This window comes from Rana temporaria, chromosome 5 (assembly GCF_905171775.1).
Source record: "Rana temporaria chromosome 5, aRanTem1.1, whole genome shotgun sequence".
Lineage (NCBI taxonomy): Eukaryota > Metazoa > Chordata > Amphibia > Anura > Ranidae > Rana > Rana temporaria.
Window position 1 is genome coordinate 124,034,953 of NC_053493.1, and position 25,821 is coordinate 124,060,773.

Consider the following 25,821-nt stretch of genomic DNA (forward strand, 5'->3'; position numbering starts at 1 on the left):
TGTGAATGAGTATGGGGTACCCTACCCATTCACCTAAAAAGTGTCAAAAAGTAATAAAAGAGACAGTTTTTGACAATTCCTTTATTAAAAAACAAAAAACAGCATTGACAAAAATGCCTGGCTTGCCATTTGACCTGGCAACATTACCTTGTGGCACCGCCCGTTGTGATGTCACCACCCCAGCATGCATGTTGTCAGACACCATTAAAAAAAGGCATTTGAAAAAATGTATTGCAGCCAGAAACAATTAGGGGTTACTGTATGCCCTGTAAAAAAAATACACATGCAACCTGTTATTACTGTAGTTTATGTGGGCAGGGACAGGCTGTTAGGATACTGCAAAACATCAGCAGCATGATGATGTCCTGTCCTATGATGTAACAAAGGAAATAATAAGTAAAATCTTCTCTCCCCCGACCCCAACTTCTCTTAAATACACAGCATTTTGCTACCTACATGACCTTCAGTAAGATTTAAATCTACTTTAACAGGCTTGCTGGTGCCTACAGGCCAACATTAAACTCTATGCAGCTTGTCAGCCATACTCCCTATGCTTTCCCTATCACAAATGAAGTACATTGACATTATAGCTGTTATGAGCTCACTCTTTTATATTGAGGTTGCTGACTGATCAAAAGACCTCTATTGGAGCTTCTAAGTCAGCTGACAAGGCAATGCATTATTGTAGCAAAGAATTTGGTCTGGTGAATTCCACCATTAATTCACTGGGACCGCACACCTCGAACACCCAGATTGTGTCTTGAACCCATGGTAATGGTGAACCTTCATCTCCTCTCTAACGGGTACCCTAGCACTCTGTTTATATCATAGGAGTGCAAAGAGAGGAGTATATCTGTTGCTCCTTCATTTTCCAGTCACAGGTCTGTTGAAACCTGGACTGCAATGCAGCTTCAAAATCTGATTGACAGCAAATCCTGGACAACAAGAATATACAGTGTGAGCAGAAATACAAATATTTTGTCATGTAAAATAGTTAAAATTGTAACCTTGGATTATGAGTATAATCTGTTCCAGGGGAAGGCTTGTAATCCAAAACACTTGCATATCAAAGCGTGTTTCCCCATAGAAGTCAATGGAAACAAAGATAATTTGTTCCACATTGACTTCTATTGCATGCAATACTGCATGTGGCCAGAGTTGGGGAGGTGCTGGAGAGCCTTTTAAATACTCTGGGACAGCTGAGCTGAACTCGGAAACCCTTGGAAAGGCTCGGAAACACTCAGGAGTGGAGTATTTCCGAGTGTTTCCGTGTATTTACGAGCGATTCCAAGTATTTCTGAAAGGCTCCTCATCGTTCCGAGTCCTGCACACCCTGTTAGCTGGAATTCTGCTTGTTTTGCAAGACAACACTCACAAACTGAGTCAGGAATTTTTTCTTCTTCTGCTCATCTTTCAAACGGCTCGTTAACCGCGTTACTATTTAACCCAGGTTCCACTGTATTAAACTGTGCATTTGTAAGTTCAAATTTAAAGGGTTTTATATTTCTTTACCCTTGTTTTACTTTACACTTTAAAAAAGTATAAGGCATTGTTGAATTTGTTTTTTTCCTAATGTGGTTAATTTGGTTTTTCAGGATCTGCTTAAGAGGTGTCATTCAGCAGAAGCCACCTATCTCTTCCAGCAGGATAAATTCTATGATGTTCGATATGACACCGGAGACAAATCCATTCAATGCAGTAGGCGCGCAGATGCATTCAAGTTCTGGTTGATGTGGAAAGCTTTGGGGACCATAGGACTTGAAGAGCGAGTAAACCGCGCCCTAGCATTATCAAGGTAGGACAATAGCATTGTTCTAGAACATATATTTAATTTTGGCATGTTTTCAAAATGACATGTTTATTATGATCCACCCAATATCCCCAACCTGTGGTCACTTGTGCCACCAACTTTTCTTGAGGATTGGTTTGTTAAAGGGCTATTCCACCCAAAACCTAAATGTAATTTTGGCATATTCTGGCATATTGAATCAACAATCTGATTTTTAAGTGTTTTTGTTGACAGGCTTTTTTTGCTTCAAATTGGTTCAATTCAAGTTTTGAGTTACAAGCAGGGTCATCTTACCGAACGAGTGAACATGGCGCCCCATCAGGGAGTGATTAGTCACTCCAGTGATCTAGGGGGATGCAGCCAGCTGGCAGTGCTGAGTTCAGGTGGAAGAAATGATGAACTGCAGTCTGAACGTGCACAACTTAGCACTTACAACGGGGCTCGGGCTGAGCACGCATCGGTCCAGCGGACAGTTTTACCTTCTGGTCTGCTTGCCATCATCAGACTCTGCTGGCCTGTCACCTGAGCCTCTCTGAATGATCATTGCTGAATGTCGGCAGCTCCGCCTCCACCTGCCTTCCAGCCAAGACTCAGTGGCTGAGACTGGGTGCACAGGGAACTGTGTTGTCTGTGGTTGTCTGTGTCGATCCTGTCACTCAATATCTCACACAAATTCTGTGAGTATTTTGCCCATTCTTTATATAATCCTCTGCGTTTCCTAATGCTGTGTGCCCTGTTTCTGTGTTTTATTAAAAAAATGTAATTCTATACCTGATTTCAGAGCACCACTCACGGGACTGCTGCCTCTCTCCTCCAAAATTACATCAACAGGGGATTCTCGGCCTCTCACGCTGTAGCTGTCAGATTGAGAAAGGAGAGAGGTGGCCGGTCACATGAGCGCCGATCGCCGCCGATCGCCGCTCTGAAATCAGGTAAAGAATGGTATTTTTTTTATATAACACAAACACAGCATTAGGAAACACAGAGGATTACATGAAGATATTACAGGGGCTTAACAACCAGCATATGACAAGTGGTAGAAAACCACAGGACTATCAGTATAGTCAGTAGTATGAATGCTGTCTATGGAGAAAGATAAGGCTTTTTAGATGCTTAACCACTTGCCGACCGCCACATGTATATGTACGTCCACAGGATGGCACGTACAGGCAGATGGGCGTACAGGTACGTCCCCGCCTGGTCGGGGGTCCGATCGGGACCCCCCCCGCTACATGCGGCGGTCGGATTCCCGCGGGGAGCGATCCGGGACGACGGCGCGGCTATTCGTTTATAGCCGCTCCGTCGCGATCACTCCTCGGAGCTGAAGAACGGGGAGAGCCGTATGTAAACACGGCTTCCCCGTGCTTCATTGTGGCGGCTGCATCGATCGAGTGATCCCTTTTATAAGGAGACTCGATTCTACAGCCACACCCCCCTACAGTTGTAAACACACACTAGGTGAACCCTAACTCCTACAGCGCCCCCTGTGGTTAACTCCCAAACTGCAACTGTCATTTTCACAATAAACAATGCAATTTAAATGCATTTTTTGCTGTGAAAATGACAATGGTCCCAAAAATGTGTCAAAATTGTCCGAAGTGTCCGCCATAATGTCGCAGTCACGAAAAAAATTGCTGATCGCCGCCATTAGTAGTAAAAAAAAAAAATGTATAAAAATGCAATAAAACTATCCCCTATTTTGTAAACGCTATAAATTTTGCGCAAACCAATCGATAAACGCTTATTGCGATTTTTTTTACCAAAAATAGGTAGAAGAATACATATCAGCCTAAGCTGAGGAAAAAAAATGTTATATATGTTTTTGGGGGATATTTATTATAGCAAAAAGTAAAAAAATATTGATTTTTTTTCAAAATTGTCGCTCTATTTTTGTTTATAGCGCAAAAAATAAACACCGCAGAGGTGATCAAATACCACCAAAAGAAAGCTCTATTTGTGGGGAAAAAAGGACGCCAATTTTGTTTGAGAGCCACGTCGCACGACCGCGCAATTGTCTGTTAAAGCGACGCAGTGCCGAATCGCAAAACCTGGCCTGGGCATTTAGCTGCCTAAAGGTCCGGGGCTTAAGTGGTTAACTGGGGAAGTGATCTGATGCTGCTCTGGCTCCATAGTGGTCACTTATGCTACGTTTCCACTGAGCGGATCGGTTCGGGTCGTTTAGAATGGAACGGGTTTGAATGGTCCGGTCTATTCTGGTGAGCGTTTCCACTGCAAATCGGACCGCCAGGGCCATACAGGTTTTAGAAAAAATGCCTCTCATGATGTCACACTAGTGCGACGAGAAACGTGATGCAGCGTCACTCAGCGTCAGCCAAACAACAACAACAACAATGGAGGTCATTCAGCAGCTCGTCTTTTCTCTGCTAGCCTTTTGGTTCTTTATAGGCAAAATTCATACCGCACTGTATGAGAGAAGGTTGCGAGCGGCAATGAGAAACACAGCCGAAAAGAGAAGAAAACTTTTAGCTTGGATGTGTAGCCGGGAGGAGAAGTATACATTTGTGCTGCTAAGACAAAGACGGCAGCGCTATAGGGTAAGCACAACTGACTGACTTACCTGAAACACACACACATACACTGACACACTGAAACACACACTGACCTACACACACACTGACACACACTGACCTATACACACACACACTGACACACACTGACCTATACACACACTGACACACACACACACACTGACCTATACACACACTGACACACACACACTGACACACACTGACCTATACACACACTGACACACAGACACACACACTGACCTATACACACACTGACACACACACACACACACTGACCTATACACACACTGACACACACACACTGACACACACTGACCTATACACACACACACTGACACACACACACACACACACTGACCTATACACACACTGACACACACACACACACTGACCTATACACACACTGACACACACACACTGACACACACTGACCTATACACACACACACTGACACACACTGACCTATACACACACTGACACACAGACACACACACTGACCTATACACACACTGACACACACACACTGACACACACTGACCTATACACACACACACTGACACACACTGACCTATACACACACTGACACACACACACTGACACACACTGACCTATACACACACACACTGACACACACACACACACACACACACACTGACCTATACACACACTGACACACACACACACACTGACCTATACACACACTGACACACAGACACACACACTGACCTATACACACACACTGACACACACACACACACTGACCTATACACACACTGACACACACACACTGACACACACTGACACACACACTGACACACACACTGACCTATACACACACTGACACACACACTGACCTATACACACACTGACACACACACTGACCTATACACACTGACACACTGCATTTTTTACAGATGCTTCTCCTTTTGGCAAAGCAGCGCCGCCGACCAGTGATTTGGGCATTCCCTCGTGCCAATGAGTGGTGGAATGTGACCGTCCCAGGATTCACCCACAGACAGTGGGTGCAGAATTTAAGGATGTCAGAGGAAACCTTCTCATTCCTTTGTGCCAAGCTACGTCCAGTGATGGAAAAGAAAAGCACCAACTTCAGAGCCTGTTTGCCTGTAAGGAAAAGAATTGCCATTGCACTGTGGAAGCTGGCTACCAACAGTGAATATAGGAGTATAGGTCATCTTTTTGGTGTCAGCAAATCAACAGTGTGCCGGTGTGTGCAGGACTTCTGTAAGGCTGTGTGCACATTGCTAGCTCCTGAAATTGTTCATTTTCCTAACAGGGAAAAGCTCAAAGACATGGCTGAGTACTTTGAGAACAGGTGGGGCCTTCCACAGTGTGTTGGTGCTATTGATGGCTCACACATACCAATAATAGCACCACAAGAATACCACACTGACTACTTCAACCGAAAAGGCTGGCATTCCATCATCCTCCAGGGAGTAGTGGATGGCAAGGGACTATTCTGGAATGTGAATGTAGGAAAGCCTGGGAGTTTGCATGATGCTCGGGTTCTCCGATTGTCAACATTTTGGGATTGGGTTGGCCAGGGAGGCCTGTATCCTGTTAGCACTAAGAACATTTGTGGGGTGAATGTTGGCTATTATGTGCTTGGGGACTCTGCCTATCCTTTACAAAATTGGCTCCTGAAACCATTTTCTGACAATGGGCGCCTAACAACAGAGCAGCAAATCTACAACAAGAAAACATCCAGGGCACGTGTTGTAGTGGAAAATGCGTTTGGAAGACTAAAGGGTAGATGGAGGTGTCTTATGAAGAGGAATGACAGTGACATTCAACTTACAAAATCCATGGTCCTAACGTGCTGTACTCTTCACAATCTTTGTGAAAGCCATGGAGAAGACTTTGACCAGGATTGGAATACATCTTCAGAAGAGCCAGTACCAGTAATAGCAGCACAGGATATGGAAGAAGAGTGCAGTGAAATACGTCAGGCTCTGATGAGGCACCTTAACGTTAACGTTGTTACCGTGAATAATTAAAATCTTTAATTACTTTTTGCTAAATGCTAAATAAAATCAGACATACTCAGAGAAGTCGTTCTTGTTTTTTATTCCACAAAAAAAATCATCTTCATACATATTTTGTAAAGGCAAAATTTTGATAATGTAGAAACATTGTTTACAATAAAGAGCTTGTAAAGGTTTGTTTTTTATTAAGCTAGTGCAGGGATACGCAATTAGCGGAAATCCAGCTGTTTTGCAGAACTACAAGTCCCATCATGCTTTTGCCTCTGGGTGTCATGCTTGTGACTGTCAGAGTCTTGCTATGCCACATGGGAATCGTAGTTCTGAAACAGTTGGATATCCACTAATTGCATATCCCTAAGCTATTGCATTGTAGTTTTTTTCTTCAATTTCACTTCCAATAAATGTTTTTTTTTTTGTTTTCTTTGTATGAATTTCTCACTTCCTGTTCCTCCTTAGTAAGCTGTTCAATAAGCTGTGCTGACTGACTAAACACAGCTCAGATGATGTTGTCAGGTTTACTGAGAAGGAACAGGAAGTGAGAAATTCAGACCAAGAAAAAAAACATCTAAAAAGGAAATTAAAGGAAAAGGTAAACCAAAAATGCCAAGTATATTCGCAATTACATCTACAATGCAAAAATGAGAAGAAATTAAGCGATCGGGGGTGCCCTTTGTTGAAATCCAGGCTCCACCGTCCAAGGGGGGTGATAACGCAAAGGAGGCAGAAGGGAATCAATGCAGCAGCACAAAGAAAGCCATGTGCAGCAAGGAGCAAATGTGTCCAATCTTGTGTGATCGCTGATGGCTCAAAGGAGCCTATTAAAAAAAAAATCTAACCTTTAAAACCCACTCTATTTTTAAACGTAAACATGGGTACAGGTCCTGTGCTGCATGAAAGGCACTAATGTCTGGGTGGTGACCTGGGTTGACGATTGGCTCCAATCACTTGAACAAGCTGACCAAGGACACCGAGGAAGGCCTGGTTGAAGGTAACCAACTGCTCCATCTGCTGCCGGGCAATTTCTGCCTCCTGGCGCATAGCTTCCTGTGCATCCTGACGTAGTGCTTGAAACCGCCTCTCAGAAAGGTTATCCATTCTTTCCAGCTGCCTTTCTTCTGCTGCCCGCATATCCTCCATAACTGTGCGCAGATCCAACTGGAACCTTCTCCTTTCACCTGTAATATACAAAAGACCTAAATATTGCTTTTGGTAACATCTGCCAAACCAATACTGTAAGCTCCTTTCTCATCTGCCCCACTAGACTGTACCACACTGATTCACTGCCACACCTCTGTTCCCCCCGCTCATCTGCTACACCAATACACAGCACTGCTCATCTGCCCACTGCTGAACCCCCTTCTCATCTCTTCTACCACTGTACCTCCTGCTAATCCCCCCCTTCTCATCTCTTCCACCACTGTACCTCCTGCACATCTCCCCCACAGCTGATCTCCCCCTCCTCATCTATTCCACCACTGTACCTCCTGCACATCTCCCCCACAGCTGGTCCCCCCCTTCTCATCTCTTCCACCACTGTACCTCCTGCACATCTCCCCCACAGCTGATCTCCCCCTCCTCATCTATTCCACCACTGTACCTCCTGCACATCTCCCCCACAGCTGGTCCCCCCCTTCTCATCTCTTCCACCACTGTACCTCCTGCACATCTCCCCCACAGCTGATCTCCCCCTCCTCATCTATTCCACCACTGTACCTCCTGCACATCTCCCCCACAGCTGGTCCCCCCCTTCTCATCTCTTCCACCACTGTACCTCATGCACATCTCCCCCACAGCTGATCTCCCCCTCCTCATCTATTCAACCACTGTACCTCCTGCACATCTCCCCCACAGCTGGTCCCCCCCTTCTTATCTATTCCAACACTGTACCTCCTGCACATCTGCCCCACTGCTGTTTTAGTTTAAGAAAATGCACAGTTAAAAATTACTTTATTATCATCATGTCTTACCATTGTGCCTTGGTGCATTGGGAGTACTCTGTAGTTGGCTACTCTGTGGTTGGCTACTCTGTGGTTGGCTTGAGGAAATACTGCTGCTGTTGCTGCTGAAAGACATTGAAGGTCCATCTTCTGATAAGTTTGATGCATCAGTGGAGAGTCCATCAACTGTTTCTGAAAATAAACATATGGTTAGATATTATATTTTAAATGGTAAGCAGAGCGATATCCTATGCCAAGTTTTAAAAAAAAAAACTTACCAAAGGGGTCTACCATGGATTCGAGAATTACAGTTGCAGAGTCCAGACCTCCCTCCCTGCCTTGGTTTGCTGGCCGATGACCGTAAATGGCGTCCATGGCGTCGTACCACCTCCAAGCAGTTGGACAGTTTCCACTACGGCTGTTGGCGTCCTTAATTTTTTTATATTGTGCTTTAAGCTTTTTAAGCTTTGCCCTACACTGGCCCGACGTCCGTTCAAAACCCTCGGCTGCCATCCGCTGAGAAATATCTTTATAGACCTTTTCATTTCTCACTGATCCATCAAGCTCACTCTGAATAACGCCATCGCCGATGATTGCTAAGAACGTAGATAGTTCCTCAGATAACCAGACCCTGCTGTTGTTTGCTGGCATCCTTCTCCTTTATATGGACTAATAAGGCGACGTGGTGATTGTTTGGCGCTTTGCTTTGACGTCAGCATTGATGTTTTCTGACCACCAATCAGTGGAAAGTACTGTGTGACGCCAGTAGCTCCGCCCTAACCGTACCGTTCCATTTTCTATGGACCCACATGAGAAGCAGGACCCTGAATGGTGCGGTACGGTTCGGTTTTATGGCACGCTTTCATAATGGAAACACCCAAAATAGCGTACCGTACCGAACCGTACCGAACCGATCCGCTCAGTGGAAACGTAGCATTAGACTGCTGTGACATTAGAAAGTAAAAAAGAAGCACTCACATTGCCACATCCGTATGTTGAGGGGAACAAAAAAAGATTGGATACCTACTAGATAACCCTGGATTGGACTTTGAAGGCATGGAAAACAATGGAGGAGTAAGAAAAAAATTACAATGTTCATTGAAAAAATACATAGTATGAACAGAGCAGGCAAAATATACAGTGAGCCCCTGTGTGTCAAGGTGTTTCACCATTAGGCTTTATCAGGACACATTCCTAGGTTCAAGAATAGCAAAAGAGAGAGAGGGAATCTCACTGTCTGAAACAAAACATGTGTTTAAAAATTCTAATAGTCATAACACACATCTTAAAAACACTGATCTGTCCAAAAAAAAAAACCAAGGCACATAAGGATACGGAAAACTAAAATACCTTGCAGGAGAGTAAGCCTCGTACATAGATATCCAATAACAGGGATTTCAAAGATATCATCCAAGAGGGGCTAGCTCCAGTAGTCTGTATATCGGTAATTAGAAGGGACAAGCTCTGGCAATCAAAACACAATCACAGTCAAATAAACATCCTCATGATAAAAATGAGGCTGATATCCCAAAAGAAGTACCTGCTAGCACATATAAGTCGGAGATCATAACTGAGTAGATTCCAAACAGGGGCAAAGCACGACCGCAAGGGATAACAAAGGACAAGTAGCCAAAATATAAGGTACTCAAGCTTTAAAACCAAAGTGCCTGATGGCTACAAAGCACAGACTCATGTATATAGACAGAGTACTATAATGCCGTCCAAGTCATATAGGGCCAGATTCAGAGAGAAAGGGTCCTTTCACACTAGCGGACCGTTCGTCGGACTTGTAATGAATCCCTATGGGAACGCGTCCGTTAGCGGATGGAGCATCCGCTAGCGTTCGCGTCAGTCGGGATCCGATTTTCCGAACGGAAGAAACCCTATTTTTCTTCCGTTCGGCGGAGCGGAACTGATGCAGACGGACAGACGGTCCGTCTGCATCAGGTTCCCCATAGGGGACAGCGGAGCAGAGACAGGGTGGTCCCTGCACTGTGTGCGGGGACCGCCCTATCCGCCGACAGCTGAGCGGGGATCCCCACTGAGCCGACGGAGACACACGGAGCGGACCCGGAAACGGTCCGCTCCGTGTGAAAGAGCCCAAATACGTTACTCCGCGGCGGCGTAACGTATCCCATTTACGTTACACCGCCGCAGGTTTACAGCGTAAGTGCCTGATTCACAAAGCTCTTACCTGTAAACTTGCGGCGGTGTAACGTAATTCTGCTCGGCGCAAGCCCGCCTAATTCAAATGGGGCGGGCACCATTTAAATTAGGTGCATCCCGCGCCGAACGTTCTGCGCATGCTCCATGTTAAAATTTCCTGACGTGCTTTGCGCGAAATTACGGCGCCCCAACGCTTTTTTGAACTGCGACGTGCGTAACGGCGTTTCGTATTCCCGGACGTCTTACGCAAAATTCGACGCGGGAACGACGGCCATACTTTAACATGGCTGATCTAAAGATAAGCCATGTTAAAGCAGGTGTAACTTTGCGACGAGAAAAACTGACTAGCGACGACGTACGAGATTGCGACGAACGCGCGGATCTTCGTGGATCGCCGTAACTAGTCATTTGCATATTCTACATAGAATCAGCTACGCATAGATAGCCCTAAGATCGACAGGTGTAATTGACTTAAACCGTCGGATCTTAGGATGCATAAGTCACTTACACCTGTCGGATCTTAGGGAGATCTATGCGGAACCTGATTCTATGAATCAGGCACATAGATCCGACCGACGGAACTCAGAGATACGACGGCGTATCAGGAGATACGCCGTCGTATCTCTATCTGAATCTCCCCCAGGGACTTTGGAATGCTGAAGTGTAACTCCTTGAAATCTGTTACACAGTGGGGGGGGGGTCCTCTTCCCTGTCTTAAGGCTAACTCCCTCCCCCTACAGACGTCTCCAGGGTCTGGAGGAAAAGCATTGTTCTGTGTCTGGCTTTTTGTGTACATTGATTGCCCCCTGGGGCTTCTGTCTCGTTACACATAGCAGTCCTTCTATTCAAGCTATCAGACCAATCCCTGCTGACCCTGTTTCAAGTCCTCATTTGCATGGCTAAGAGGACCTAATTGAGAACTACAATGTATTTTACAATTGACCAATAGGAAAGCGGTTGTTGGGGGCAGGGTGTTCGAACTGCTGTATAAAAGTGTGTTGTGTGCATCCATTAAAAGAGTTTCCTGTTTGAACTTACATACAGCCTGCCTGGTGTTTGTTCTGATGGATTTCGAATGGCACATAGCTGTAGTTCGAGTCCCGGAGCCTTGGATGACCAAACCATCAGACGTAATCTGATTCAATAGCAGCAGAGGAGTGTCGGGAGAGTGGAACAGACAAGCCAGGTTTTTTGGTCCATTATTTGCCCACTGCCTACCCTGCTCAGTGCTGTCTCACTCAGTGGCATTACTAGGGTTGGTGCCACCTGGTGCAGCAAAACATGGTGTCACCCCCGACACCACAATGTATGTTATATACACACTGGTCTGTATATAATGTACAGTATAGTTCCAGGGTACAGTCTGTACATTATATGTACACCATACGGTACATTATTTACACCTGGTCTGTATATAACAAGATAGATACAGGAGAAAGAGAGAAAGGGGGAAAAAGAAAAGTTGGCGGAGGGAGAGGGAGGCAAAGATAGAGAAAGTGGGGTGAGAAAATATGGGGGGGGGGGAGAAAGAGAGGTGGGGAGAGATTGAGAGGTAGAGAAAGAGAGAGGTAGAGATGGAGAAAGAGAGAGAGAAAAAGAGAGGGATAGAGGAGAGCGAGAGAGAGAGAGGAGGGAGAAAGAGAGAGAGAGGGATAGAGAAGAAAGATAGGGGTGGGAGAATGAGAGAGGGGGGAGAAGGAGAGAGAGGAGAAAGAGAGAGAGGGGGAGAAAGAGAGAGAAGGGGAGGTAGAGAGAGAGAGGGGGAGGGAGAGAGAGAGGGGGGAGAGAGAGGGGGAGAGAGAGAGGGGAGAAAGAGAGGGAAGGGAGAAAGAGAGGAGAGGGGGGAGAAAGAGAAATAGAGAGAGAGCAGGGAGAGAGGGGGAGAAAGCGATGAGAGAGGGGAGGGAGAGAGGAGGAAGTGAGAAGGAGAGAGAGAATGGAGAGATGGAGGCAGGAGGGGGTGCAGTGCAAAAGGTGGTGGGGGGAGACAGGGGTTTTGTTCTGTGTGCAACAGTTTCACTAACCAATTATGCCTCCCTCCTCTCAGGATGGTTTCCCTTTAGGTGGCTGATGCAGCTATAGCAGCCATTGTTTCATATCTTCCGCCCAGCTTCTCACAAACTCCAATCACAGCTCATTGCAGGCATTGCATGCAAGGGGTTGGACTGTGGGCGGGGTTGGGCGGACACAAATGGGAGGTGGAGTGCTGTATTGGACAGTTAGTGGAGTGAGGGAGGGGCTGGGAGAATGGACAGGGCCGAGCGGACACTGAGAACTTGCAACATGACTCCCGAGCAAGATGGCTCTCTAAGTCAGTCCATTATCTGCCCTTGGTTATTCCTGCAAGGCAGAGCAGAGATAGGGAACCGGCTCTCACTGCAGTGCTCACCTCGATCTAGCTGGCTACATCCACTCGCCTGCCACTATCTATGCTCCACTAGTCCGCTGCTTCAAAGGGGGAAAGAGAGGATGGAGGGGGGGCGGAGTGCAGCTGTAGATTACTCCGCCGGTGCCTGGACCTGCAGCCGGAACTATAGAAGCTGCATCGGAAAATGCGGCTGGATTACTCCGCGGCTGTGGTCCCTAGTTCCCTGCTCAATCACCTCCCACTCGCAGCACTGCTGTTTTTGCCGGCCCGGACCGACCCCAGTGGTGGTGACTGTGCACACCCAGCACACCCCATGGGCACGCCTATGCTCAAACTAGAGTACAAGAGGAAAGAAGCCTCTAAGGGTACTTGCCCATTGTGACAAAAGTGAATGTCAGATCCCGGCCCTTCTCACCAACTCGTGACAAAGGACTGCCCAATCTCACACCGCGCTGTCACTTGCATAACAATGTCACTCTCAGCGGCGCCCTGCACAAAGATTTTCAAGCTCATGGCACCACAGTCTAAGTGCCAGCAGCCTTCACCACATTCAGTAAGTCTGGGATAAACTCCCTTGTAAATCAAGCATTCTATTTGCCTTTAGTACTTCAACCCCAGAGTTTCTAAAAGCCACCACTATCACTCATGTATGCCTTATGCTAGTAGTAGTAAAATGATTAAGGTTTCTTTTTCTGAAAAGTTATAAGTGGAGACCTGAGTTTGAGCAGAACTGTGCTCTGGGATGCTATAAAACGTCTCTACTTTTGATAAATTGCTGCAAAATTAATTAATTCTATTTGTCAAAGTGACTGGTACGACCCAATGTTTTACAATCCCTGCCATACCCCATGGGCTAAGCCTTGGGACAAAGTTCTATCCAAGCCTGGTTTGGGGACCCCTATATGTCTCTGGGAGTCAGGGGGATGCCACAGTAGTGACATCACAATATCTTACTCTCAGTCCAGTGAGACTACCAGTAAGTGGCCTAACTAAGGTCTCACAATGCATGCATGTATAATTAATACCTGAGGACTCCCAATCTTCAATAATATCAAAAGCCTTCTTGTCGTGTACACGATTCTCTGCAAGCTGTGGGCACCACTTTCTTCTGCTAACTGTAATCTGATTCGACAGTGAAAATATGAAATGCTGTAGACTGCAAATCTATTCTGGTGCTAGGAAATCATTTTTATCTACTAGCACATGTACTTCTACTTCTCATATTAAGAAGGTAATATTAAGTGTAGGTAACCAAATATCATTTACAACGTACATTTAATATTTTGACTACGGCTGTCTTTTAGATCAGTAATTAATGTATTCATTTTTTCATAATTGTATTTGTTTATGTTTGCATTGTCTTTTTCAGTGTGTAAATGTGTGCTACATCAAACTTCACCTAAGAGAGAAAGATAAAATAAATTGACAAAATAATTCCTACATACTTCATCCCTAGCATTGCATACTGTATGCCAGACACCAATCCTACGCTGATATAATCTGTTGCACTTCTTACCAAAAATTTATAGGCAGAATTTCCAATTGCTGGTTGCAGCATTAAAAAGAACCTTGAGTCTTGGTATACTTATGCAAGGGTTCTAGTTTGCAATATTCATATAGTATAATTATACAAGCTGTTTCTTCATTGTTTACACTGCACATTTATTCCATAGATCTTGTACACACAAAATATACTTTAAAGTGTATTTTCAAGTTTTTCAGCCTAATTGTGGTAACACCTACTTCATATTTGGTACATGTTCTTCATAGAGTAACTTTAAATCACTTGACCTCTGGAAGGTTTACCCCCTTCATGACCAGGCCATTTTTTGTAATATGGCACTGAGTTACTTTAGCTGACAATTGCGTGGTCATGCGACGCTGTACCCAAATAAAATGTATGCCCCTTTTTTCCCACAAATAGAGATTTCTTTTGGAGGTATTTGATTACCTTTGGATTTTTTTTTCTTTTTTTGCGTTACAAACAAAAAAATAAGAACTATTTTGAAAAAAGTATATATATATATATATATATATATTTTTTTTTTTTACGTTTTGCTATAAAACATATCCAATAAAATAAAAAAAAAATCTAATTTCCTCATGAACTTAGGCCAATATGTATTCTGCTACATATTTTTGTTAAAAAATCCCAATAAGCATATATTGGGTGATTTGAGCAAAAGTTATAGGCCCAGATTCACAAAGCACTTACGCCGACGTAAATCATGTTACGCCGACGTAAGTGCAAATATGCGCCGGCGTATGTGTGCGCCAGACCCAAAAACCAATATGCGCCTAAAAACAGGCCATCCTACGCCGACGTAGCTTGCACACGCCGGCATAGCGTGGGCGCACATATGGGCTGGACGCACGGTGCTGCTCCCATTGATTAGCCATTCAATTATGCAAATGAGGGAAATACGGCGATTCACGAACGTGCGTGCGCCCAGCGCATTCTATGCGAGGTGCGCGTAAGTTGTACGTCCGGCATAAAGTTATTCCCCATAAATGAGGTGCAACCCGGCAACAGACGTGCACAGGTCAGCTGGAGAGCAGCTGCAGCAGCACCGTTACGGACGAGCTGAGCAACCACACTTGCAGGACAACACATTCGTATGCCAACATGCCAGGGGCAGCCATGGTCATTGCACTACTGGATCAACAGGCATGGAGAAGAGCACAGGAGAGGATATACCAAACGTGCATGAACGTCTTTGGCATGGGGGAATCGGAGGTGTACCGCATCTTCAGATTCAGCCCTGATGCCATCCTGGAATTAGCCACAGCCCTGCATGATGAAATCACCAGCCAGACAGAACACTCACATGCAGTGCAGCCACTGGTCAAGGTACTGGTAACACTCCATTTCCTCGCCAGTGGATCTTTCCAACGTACAAGTGGAGTCGTGTCTGGGATGTCACAATCCACCATGAGCAGATGCGTGCACCAGGTTGTCCCTGCAATCCTTACACGCATGTCCCACCACATCATCAAACCCACCCATGAGCACCTGCGGCAGAAGGCAATGCAGGATTTCTACAGAATTGCCGGATTTCCACGCACCGTGGGGGCCATTGATTGCACACATGTGGCACTACGCCCCCCCCCCGTGCCACAGAGCACATATACCGCAATCGTAAGCAGTGGCGTTCCATCAACGTACAGGTGATAGCCGATGCCCATTGCCTCATATGGCACATCCGTGCCAAATACCCTGGGGCCAGCCACGACAGCTACATATACCGTCAAAGCACCATCCCAACGGAATTCGAACAGAATGTGTACAGGGACAGCTGGCTGGTTGGTGAGTGACATGGGTGTCAGGCATGACTGTCCGACCCCATGATGCAGACATCACAAGGGGCACATGCACGGCTAACATCCTCCTGTCTTCACCCTTCCAGGTGACTCAGCATATGCACTTGGGCCCCATATCCTGACTCCATACCGGAATCCCCAAACCAGAGGCGAGAGAAGATACAATGCTGCACACATACGCACCTGTGCAGTGGTGGAGCGCACATTTGGCATCCTGAAGTCCCGTTTCCAATGCCTGGATAAGTCCAGGGGGGCCCTGTTGTATTTCCCAAACTTTGTGTGCCAGATCATCGGTGCATATTGCGTGCTGCACAACTACGCCATGAGAAAGGGCCTGGAGATTGACATATGTGATGACCTGACCCCTGAGCCATACAGCCCCCCCCTGCCCGAGGCTACCCTGTCTGCTGAAGGAACAGCAGTCAGGAGTTGCCTCGTGGAACGCATCTTTGCATGTTATCATGCACATTCATCATGGCACACGGACAATGCACGCATGCACACCACTGTGGTCCCTAGATCACACACCACATCCACCTCACATTGGTTTAGCCCAAGTCCACCGTGCGGGACTTGGGAGCAGCAACGCCACGCCAAGGCCCCAATGATGTTGCTGTCCATTCATACCACATTCACACGGTCGTGGGGATAACCTCTTCCTGACGATCCAAGGTGACACGCCTTGCTGGCAGAAATGTCACACATTGGCCACACACACATACACACACACTCACATACCAGTCACACCGTAGCACTGACAGCACCGGGCAAAACCTGCCCCTGCACTCCTGACTGTGTGCACTCCAATGGTGCTGTGACGCGGTGGAGGTCACTGGCTATTTCTGCCTTGTGGCGTGTCTGGCGTGCCTGTTCCCTCTCCAGTCCTTCTTAGAGGGATCCGGCTACACCCCTGGTCTTGCACAAAGCCTTCCTAGGAGAGGTAGACGGTTGTATCCGTCTGGACAGGGTGGCCCTAGGGGGGGTTCCTCTGGCCGGGGTAGCCCTTGAAGGAGTTCCTCTGGCCAGGATAGTGAGGTACAGGCATTCCTCCTGTTGGATGTCCACCTGCTCCTCAACAACGACCTCAAGACCAAATGTGTGGGCACTCCCCTCCACCGTTGTTTTGTGGCTTCCCAGGGGGTCAGACTGAGGAAGATGATGTTTTGTGGATGGTGTGGGTCGTCCAGCAGCAGAAGATGGCCCAGCTCCCTCCAGCACATCTGTGCATGACACACAGCATTTACATGTTGGTGGACCCACACACTTGTCACATGTTCCCTTGCACCCCCTCACATGCTCCACACCAGATGGGGGATGAAACACACTTACCTCTCCTCAAGTCCTGGTCGCTGGAGTCAAAGCCCTCCAGGCCCTCCACCTGCTCCTGCTCCTGCTCCAGGCAGCTGGCAATGACCTCCTCTTCAGCTGTCAGCTTAACACTCATAGCTAAGCCGCCTCCCTTGCCCCTTAGGTGCCTTTTCATTTTGGCCAGCTTTTCCCTAACACGCCGACGCATTTCATTGTTTTTTTTTGGACCTCCTTCCAGTTCCTGGTTTCATGGCCAAGGGTGTTGATCTTCACTGTCACCTTCTGAAGGATCTTCGTCTTCCTGGCCTTGCTGGTCCGACCACTCTGTGCGCCATGGAGATAGGTATCATATTTAGATATGGCAGAGGTCAGGATCGCCCTCTCATCCGCAGAGAAATTCTTCTTCCTCTTCTCCCTGTCACACTCAGTATCTGACATGTTGGCACACAGGTCACAAAAGTATATATGCACCAGGGAACACAAGCGGGCGTACATTTGCGCTGGACGTGCGTCTGGCTGGGCGTACTTGTGGTCTCAGCGTACGCGGTGGGCCGGCGTATCTTAGACAGTTGTGCCGGCGTAGTTGTGAGCAGGCGCAGAGGGGTGATGTGCATGAGTCCAGCGTACGCCTAAGAAACCCACGCCACGCTGGTGCAGCGTTGGAAGCACTGGCTTGCTGAATTCAATGCTTGCCTCTCCGCGCTACGCCGGCGTGGTGTACGGTGTTTGCGCTACGGTGGCGTAATGTGCGCCCACACTCTGTGAATCTGGGCCTCAGTGTCTAGAATTTATGGGATATATCCTGGAATTTATATTCATTTTTATTTTTTTATATACTAGTAATGGTAGCGATCAGCAACTTAAAGCAGAACTTCAATATTGTGGGGGACAGGCTGACACTTATTACTGACACTTTTGACACTTTGTGGGAACCAGTGACACTAATGCAGTGATCAGTGCTAAAAATATTCACTGTTACTTTACTAGTGATACTGACTGGGAAGAGGTTAAACATTGAGGGTAATCAAAGGGTTAAATGTGTGCCTATCCAGTGTTTTTGTGTACTATTTGTGCTTCGCACCTTTCCTTTTCCCATATGGTCCTATGCTCTTCCACATTGCTGCCATGTTCACTGTGGACCTGAAAAAGAAAAATCAGTTAAAATCATAGGTAGTTGATTTTTGCACCATTGAATATAGACAAATTGGCCAGTACGCCCTGCAATTTACAGCTTTCTAGATATTTTTTTTCTGGGTAAGGCTAAGTACTTATGAGCACCCCCTCGTAGGTTAGTGTTAAGGCCCAAGAACAAAAACATACAGCGCACAAGGGTTAAGTGAATGTCACTTTATAGTCTGTAATGTGTGGAAAAACATATATGCATGAAAAATTGAAAAGTTGAAAAAATTGAAAAAATTGAAGTAGCCACAAATAGCACACAGGAAAATAGCACATTAAAAATTTTTAAAATTTGTTTAAAAAAACTAATAACAATAGTCCGCATAACATAAGCAGCAGTTCACGTGGAGATGGTAGAGTGAAAACACATACACTTCGGGGGAGATGTTAGAAATGAATCCAAGTAGTGTGCATACACTTGTATGCAGAGGTAAAACAATACCTCAATAAAAGCAGCCGCTTCTACGTCTCAATGCAGGGAGATGGAATCCGTTGGTGGGATGATGACAGCCACACTGGGAGCAGATGTAGAAGTTATATCCATGCAGAGATGGATACTGCCGTTAAAAGACCACTAGCTCAGGGGCTGATGGAAAGGAAACCTTCCTCGCAAACAGAGATCTCCAGCGGCAGGGGGAGTCCTGGAGGGGAGCCACCAAGCCGGTTCAGTGACGCAGCCGCGTCACACGGGAGCGAGGAAAGGGGGATGGTAGCCTGATGGAGTCACGCAGAGAGCAGGAGGTGTCCGGACACCTTCGATCCAGCGTCAGGTGACTCAAAGCACCAATCAGTGTGGGCAGAAAACGAGCAGTAGAGATGCTGGTGCTAGTGTCACTGAGAGGATTTCCCGAGTGTCGGCACTACACATCAGCTGCAGTGTGTTTGCTGCAAACAAATAGGGGCATCAAAGATTGGGATTATTCCTTCCCCTTTATTAACTAGATGGTGGAGCCTGTCCGTGACTTTGATAAAGCGTCCTGGCACGCGAAACATGTCAGTCACGGCTCACCAGTACAATCTTTGATGCCCCTATATGTTTGCAGCAAACACACTGCAGCTGATGTGTAGTGCCGACACTCGGGAAATCCTCTCAGTGACACTAGCGCCAGCATCTCTACTGCTCGTTTTCTGCCCACACTGATTGGTGCTTTGAGTCACCTGACGCTGGATCGAAGGTGTCCGGACACCTGCTCTCTGCGTGACTCCATCAGGCTACCATCCCCCTTTCCTCGCTCCCGTGTGACGCGGCTGCGTCACTGAACCGGCTTGGTGGCTCCCCTCCAGGACTCCCCCTGCCGCTGGAGATCTCTGTTTGCGAGGAAGGTTTCCTTTCCATCAGCCCCTGAGCTAGTGGTCTTTTAACGGCAGTATCCATCTCTGCATGGATATAACTTCTACATCTGCTCCCAGTGTGGCTGTCATCATCCCACCAACGGATTCCATCTCCCTGCATTGAGACGTAGAAGCGGCTGCTTTTATTGAGGTATTGTTTTACCTCTGCATACAAGTGTATGCACACTACTTGGATTCATTTCTAACATCTCCCCCGAAGTGTATGTGTTTTCACTCTACCATCTCCACGTGAACTGCTGCTTATGTTATGCGGACTATTGTTATTAGTTTTTTTAAACAAATTTTAAAAAATTTTAATGTGCTATTTTCCTGTGTGCTATTTGTGGCTACTTCAATTTTTTCAATTTTTTCAACTTTTCAATTTTTCATGCATATATGTTTTTCCACACATTACAGACTATAAAGTGACATTCACTTAACCCTTGTGCGCTGTATGTTTTTGTTCTTTTGCTTTTTGCCCATGTCTCCTTAGTGGTTGACAGCTGCACGGATTGTGTTTTAGTGAAACTTCTTTAACCACTGACAACACTGTGGTTTACCGTCCTTATGGTGTAGCGCTTCATGCGGGTGTTTCTTTGTATACTTTGTTTCTGTTGGTTTCCCGCGGAGCAGCTCACATTTGTTTACGGTTCAATATATACATATATTTTTCAAGACCTTGCATGAATTATGTCTTCAGGCACATGTTAGACTTACTAGTGCTATCATTCTAGTTGTTTTTCTGTTTATCATTTATTATTGATTATTTTTATTCATTCTCTAGCATCTGATCATTTAGATAGTCTGTCACACCTTCTGTTTGTGAGTGTGTTTGAGTGTGCGCGTGTGTGCGTGGGATAGTGAGTGTATGTGTGAGTGTGTGTGTGTTCTCTTGAATATTAGTGTTTCTTATGGCTGCTGATAGATCCAGCAGATTGCAATCAATCTTTGATAAGATTGATTTATATGGCATCACCACCACTGATCCTTCGAATTCTGGTTCTAATGCTTCTGCGCCCGACAATCCTCCACATTCAGAGGCGTATGAGATTCAGATGAGGAAAGCGTTTTTGAAATTACAGGACGCTAAACAGTATGAGAATGCACAGTGGTGGGATCTTGCCTTTTTGCAGAAATATTTGGATTTAGGTATTACGCCACGGGGGCTTCGCATTAAGAAACAATGCAGTTTTCTTGATGAGGACCTCTCGAAAGAATGGCGCCTCCTATCAGAGTTCTGCACCACCAAGTGGATAAGGATATTGGTTCAGCAACGAGAAAGAAAATTAAAACTTGCTGAACTACAGGTTGCTGAAAGGGCTCAGACAGTAGAACTTTTTAGCTCCTCCTGTCTTTTTCAAAAATGGCTCTCGATACAGGATTCTAATATAAAAAAAGATGAAGATGAGCTTATAAAGAAAAAGACCAATAAACTTGAGAGAGATGTTTCTGATTACAAGACTGGAAATGTCTTTGAATGGAAACGCCCAGTTTTAGAAACCAAACAGCCCAACACACAATCAAGTTTGGGAAGTAACTCACAGACTACCCGTTCCAATTATTTTAATGACGATAAAGAACCACGACAGAACAAGAATAGGAATAAATATAGAGGCAATAGAAGGACAAGGAATGTGAGAGACAATCCTAACAATACTAGAATTAAACAAGGTAGATCCCAAATGTCATCTTGTCCCCGTGGCTATGTTTCTGAATCCATGTTGCCTATCTCGGAGGGGCCAACTGGTCAACTTAAGGACGTTCCTGTTCTTGTACCTAATCCCCCCACTATATTGGTCGATCTTAATCCTAGCCCACCAGCAGTGGATGCCACTGCCAATTCTGAGTGTAACATGTCATATTCACAGCTACCGATATGTTTTTCGGTTAGTACCTCTAATAAATACAGCCCCCTATCTAAAGATCTAGATGTTTACATCAAAGAAGGGGCTCGCCCTAGGGTCAATGGGCCGCCCCTTTCTGCAAATAGTATTGATGAAGGTTTTTTAGACCTACCTCCAAGGGGAACTTCACTACAAAAAGAAAAAAGAAAACTCGAAGAGGTAGAAGAGGAGGATCTAGATCCAAGATTGAACAAAAAAGAAAAAATAGATTTGAACTAAAAGAGAGTACTATCAAAATGTTTAATCTTTCTAGTCATACGTTATCTCCGGTTGAACTTATCCTTCTACGTAAAGGGTTAAGTTTTTGCCCTTCCACTGGACCCAATAAATTTGGACTTTTTAAAGATCTCAACAAATTTGTCCGACTCCTCACCCTCAAAAGATTTTTCGCCAAACGTGACACTACCAACACCGATATGGTTGTGGATTCTGATAGTGCCACAACGGGTAAAAGTGAGGATCTAGTCAAGGAACACGACCCCGATGGATTATTACAAATCCTAGAGGAGTTGTGGATTGAGGGTAACGTTGAGAGTCAAACTTTCTGTCCTTACCTAGACCCTGACATAGTCCACACAAATTTTAGGCCACAGTCCGTTTTCAACCCTACTCAATCCAAAGGGCCCTACATCGAGACTTTTTACCAAGCGGTGTACAAGGATTTTTCTAAATTATGTGACAACCCCTCCAAGTCAGGGACCCCCAATCTAAGTCACGACGAACGCCAGGCACTGAAAAATCTTAAGGCCAACAAAAATATTGTAGTCAAACAAGCTGACAAGGGGGGCAGCCTTGTCGTGCAGGACAGGACTGAGTACCTGAGAGAAGCATATCGCTTGCTATCAGATGGTGACACCTACCAAAAACTGATTGCAGATCCTTTTTCCGACTACCAAGCAGAACTAGTCACTCTTGTTGATGCGGCTTTTAGCAAGGGCGTCATCAATAAGAGAGAGAAGGCATTTTTGTTGCCCAAAATTTCCAGCACCCCACACTTTTACCATCTCCCGAAGGTCCACAAATCTTTGGTGAATCCACCGGGTCGCCCGATCGTTGCAAGTACCAATAGCCTTACCAGTGGTTTATCTACTTATATAGACCATGCCTTACAGCCCATTGTTTGCGAATTACCCTCATATATTAAAGATTCTAGTGAGATCATTAAGACCCTAGAGAATTACTCTTGGGAAGATAGCTATGCGTGGGCATCACTTGACGTGGCCTCTCTATACACGTCGATACCCCATAATATTGGATTAGCGGCAGTACAATACTTCCTAAGTAAGAACAACGATATCAACTCTTTCCAGTCTGAGTTTATTAGTAGAGGTATAGAATTCTGTCTTACCCACAACTATTTTTCTTTTTGTGATCAGTTCTTTTTACAAAGGAAGGGGACCGCAATGGGGGCAAATTTTGCACCGGTGTATGCTAATCTGACTATGGGTTATTGGGAAACCTTGCAGATTTGGAACAATAATCCATTTTTGGAACACATCGTTTTTTATGGTCGTTATATAGACGACGTAGTCCTTATTTGGAGTGGTGGTGCTGACTTGTTCTCCTCATTTGTAAGCCATTGTAATGACAATGCGCTAGGCTTAACGTTTACACATGTCTATGATGAGGACAATTTAATTTTTTTGGACCTGGTTTTGTCACATGATCAGAAAGTAATTACCACTAGCAATCATATTAAACCTACTAGTGGTAATTCATATCTACACTTTAACAGTTGTCACCACTCATCTTGGAAATCCAACATCCCATATGGCCAATTCAATAGGTTGCGCAGAAACTGTTCCAAAACTGAGGACTACATGACCCAGGGCCTTATTATGAAGACTAAATTTAGAGAGAAGGGGTACCCTCCAGAATTATTAGAAGATGCTTTTAATGCTAGTATCACCATCAATAAAATTAATAAGGTCAGTAAGGATAAAGTTGAGAATAATGTAAGGTTCATTTCGACATTTAACACTAAACATAAAAATATAATAAATATTATCAATAAACACTTCAATATTCTTCATCTTGACCAATATTTGTCTCCCATTCTTCCATCTAAACCTGAGATTACCTTTAGAAGGTCCCGGACCATCCGGAACATCATTGCACCCAGTAAAGTATCCAAGATCAACCCCACCCGCCCATTAGATATTCGGGCTTATTTTAACAATAAAACCGGCATTTTTAGATGCGGCAAAAGGGGTTGTCTTACTTGTCAGTCCATTCCAAAAGGTGGTCCTGATACTATTAAAACCAAAGATTGTGTGTTCCCGATCAGCCAATTCCTTACTTGCTCTACGGAATATATCGTTTACATACTACGCTGTCCATGCAATTTATTATACGTTGGACGTACGATCCGTACCCTACGCATACGTATCGGAGAACACAGACGCCTGATCAAAAAGGGCTGTGATAAGCATAGTGTCCCTAGACATTTTTTGCATGTTCACAATAAAGATTTTAAGTGTTTGGAGGTTTTTGCTATTGAGTCCATCCCGTTGGGTTCTTTGACTGAGAACGAAAGATTTTCCCTCCTATGCAAGAGGGAAACTTTCTGGATCTTTCGGCTGGGCACTTTGTCGCCCGGTGGCCTTAACGAGGAGTTGGATATTCTCAGCATCACTAATTAACCTAGTACACTGGATACACACACTATTTTTTCCTTTTATTATTTTTTCTTTTTTTCTTTTTTTTTTTCTTTTTATATTTATTTTTATTATTATTTTTATTTTATTTTTACTTAATATATTGTTATTTTTATTATTATTTATTTTTATTTTTATTTTATTTTATTTTATTTATTTTACTTGATTTATTTTATTTATTTTACTTGATTTATTTTATTTCATTTTATTTTATTTTATTTATTTATTTATTTATTATTTTTTGATTTTTGTGGTATAGGCGGTATATATGGAGTGAATGTATGTATGTATAGTGTTTTATCATTATTATTTTAGTTTTATTCACCGTCATCATTATTATCATTCTTTTTCTTTTTCATTTTCTTTTCCAGTTTTTTTCATTTATTTTCCCTTTATTATTAATTATTATTATTTTTGTATTGAAGGTATGTCAGACTATCTTCTATGTATGTACATATGTTCTTCCATGAGAGAGATTATTATATCCATATATGTCATGTTATACATATTATATATACTCTATTATATGTTTTTAAACGTTTTCATTAAAGTGGTGGTGATGGTAGGGTTAAGACTATGAATCCTCCCCCTCCCCCTCCCCGTGCTATTGTCCAATGGGATTATTCCTTCCCCTTTATTAACTAGATGGTGGAGCCTGTCCGTGACTTTGATAAAGCGTCCTGGCACGCGAAACATGTCAGTCACGGCTCACCAGTACAATCTTTGATGCCCCTATATGTTTGCAGCAAACACACTGCAGCTGATGTGTAGTGCCGACACTCGGGAAATCCTCTCAGTGACACTAGCGCCAGCATCTCTACTGCTCGTTTTCTGCCCACACTGATTGGTGCTTTGAGTCACCTGACGCTGGATCGAAGGTGTCCGGACACCTCCTTGTCTCTGCGTGACTCCATCAGGCTACCATCCCCCTTTCCTCGCTCCCGTGTGACGCGGCTGCGTCACTGAACCGGCTTGGTGGCTCCCCTCCAGGACTCCCCCTGCCGCTGGAGATCTCTGTTTGCGAGGAAGGTTTCCTTTCCATCAGCCCCTGAGCTAGTGGTCTTTTAACGGCAGTATCCATCTCTGCATGGATATAACTTCTACATCTGCTCCCAGTGTGGCTGTCATCATCCCACCAACGGATTCCATCTCCCTGCATTGAGACGTAGAAGCGGCTGCTTTTATTGAGGTATTGTTTTACCTCTGCATACAAGTGTATGCACACTACTTGGATTCATTTCTAACATCTCCCCCGAAGTGTATGTGTTTTCACTCTACCATCTCCACGTGAACTGCTGCTTATGTTAT

At 45.0% G+C, this 25,821-nt stretch overlaps 1 protein-coding gene across 1 annotated transcript in view; it reads left to right on the forward strand.

Annotated features, from left to right (window-relative positions):
* Positions 1-25,821, forward strand: part of GADL1 (glutamate decarboxylase like 1) — a 427,714-nt gene that overhangs the window by 291,908 nt on the left and 109,985 nt on the right. Inside the window, exon 12 of the mRNA XM_040353089.1 lies at positions 1,596-1,795. Within this exon, the coding sequence (XP_040209023.1) occupies positions 1,596-1,795 (200 nt within the window). The remainder of the gene's footprint in view (positions 1-1,595; positions 1,796-25,821) is intronic.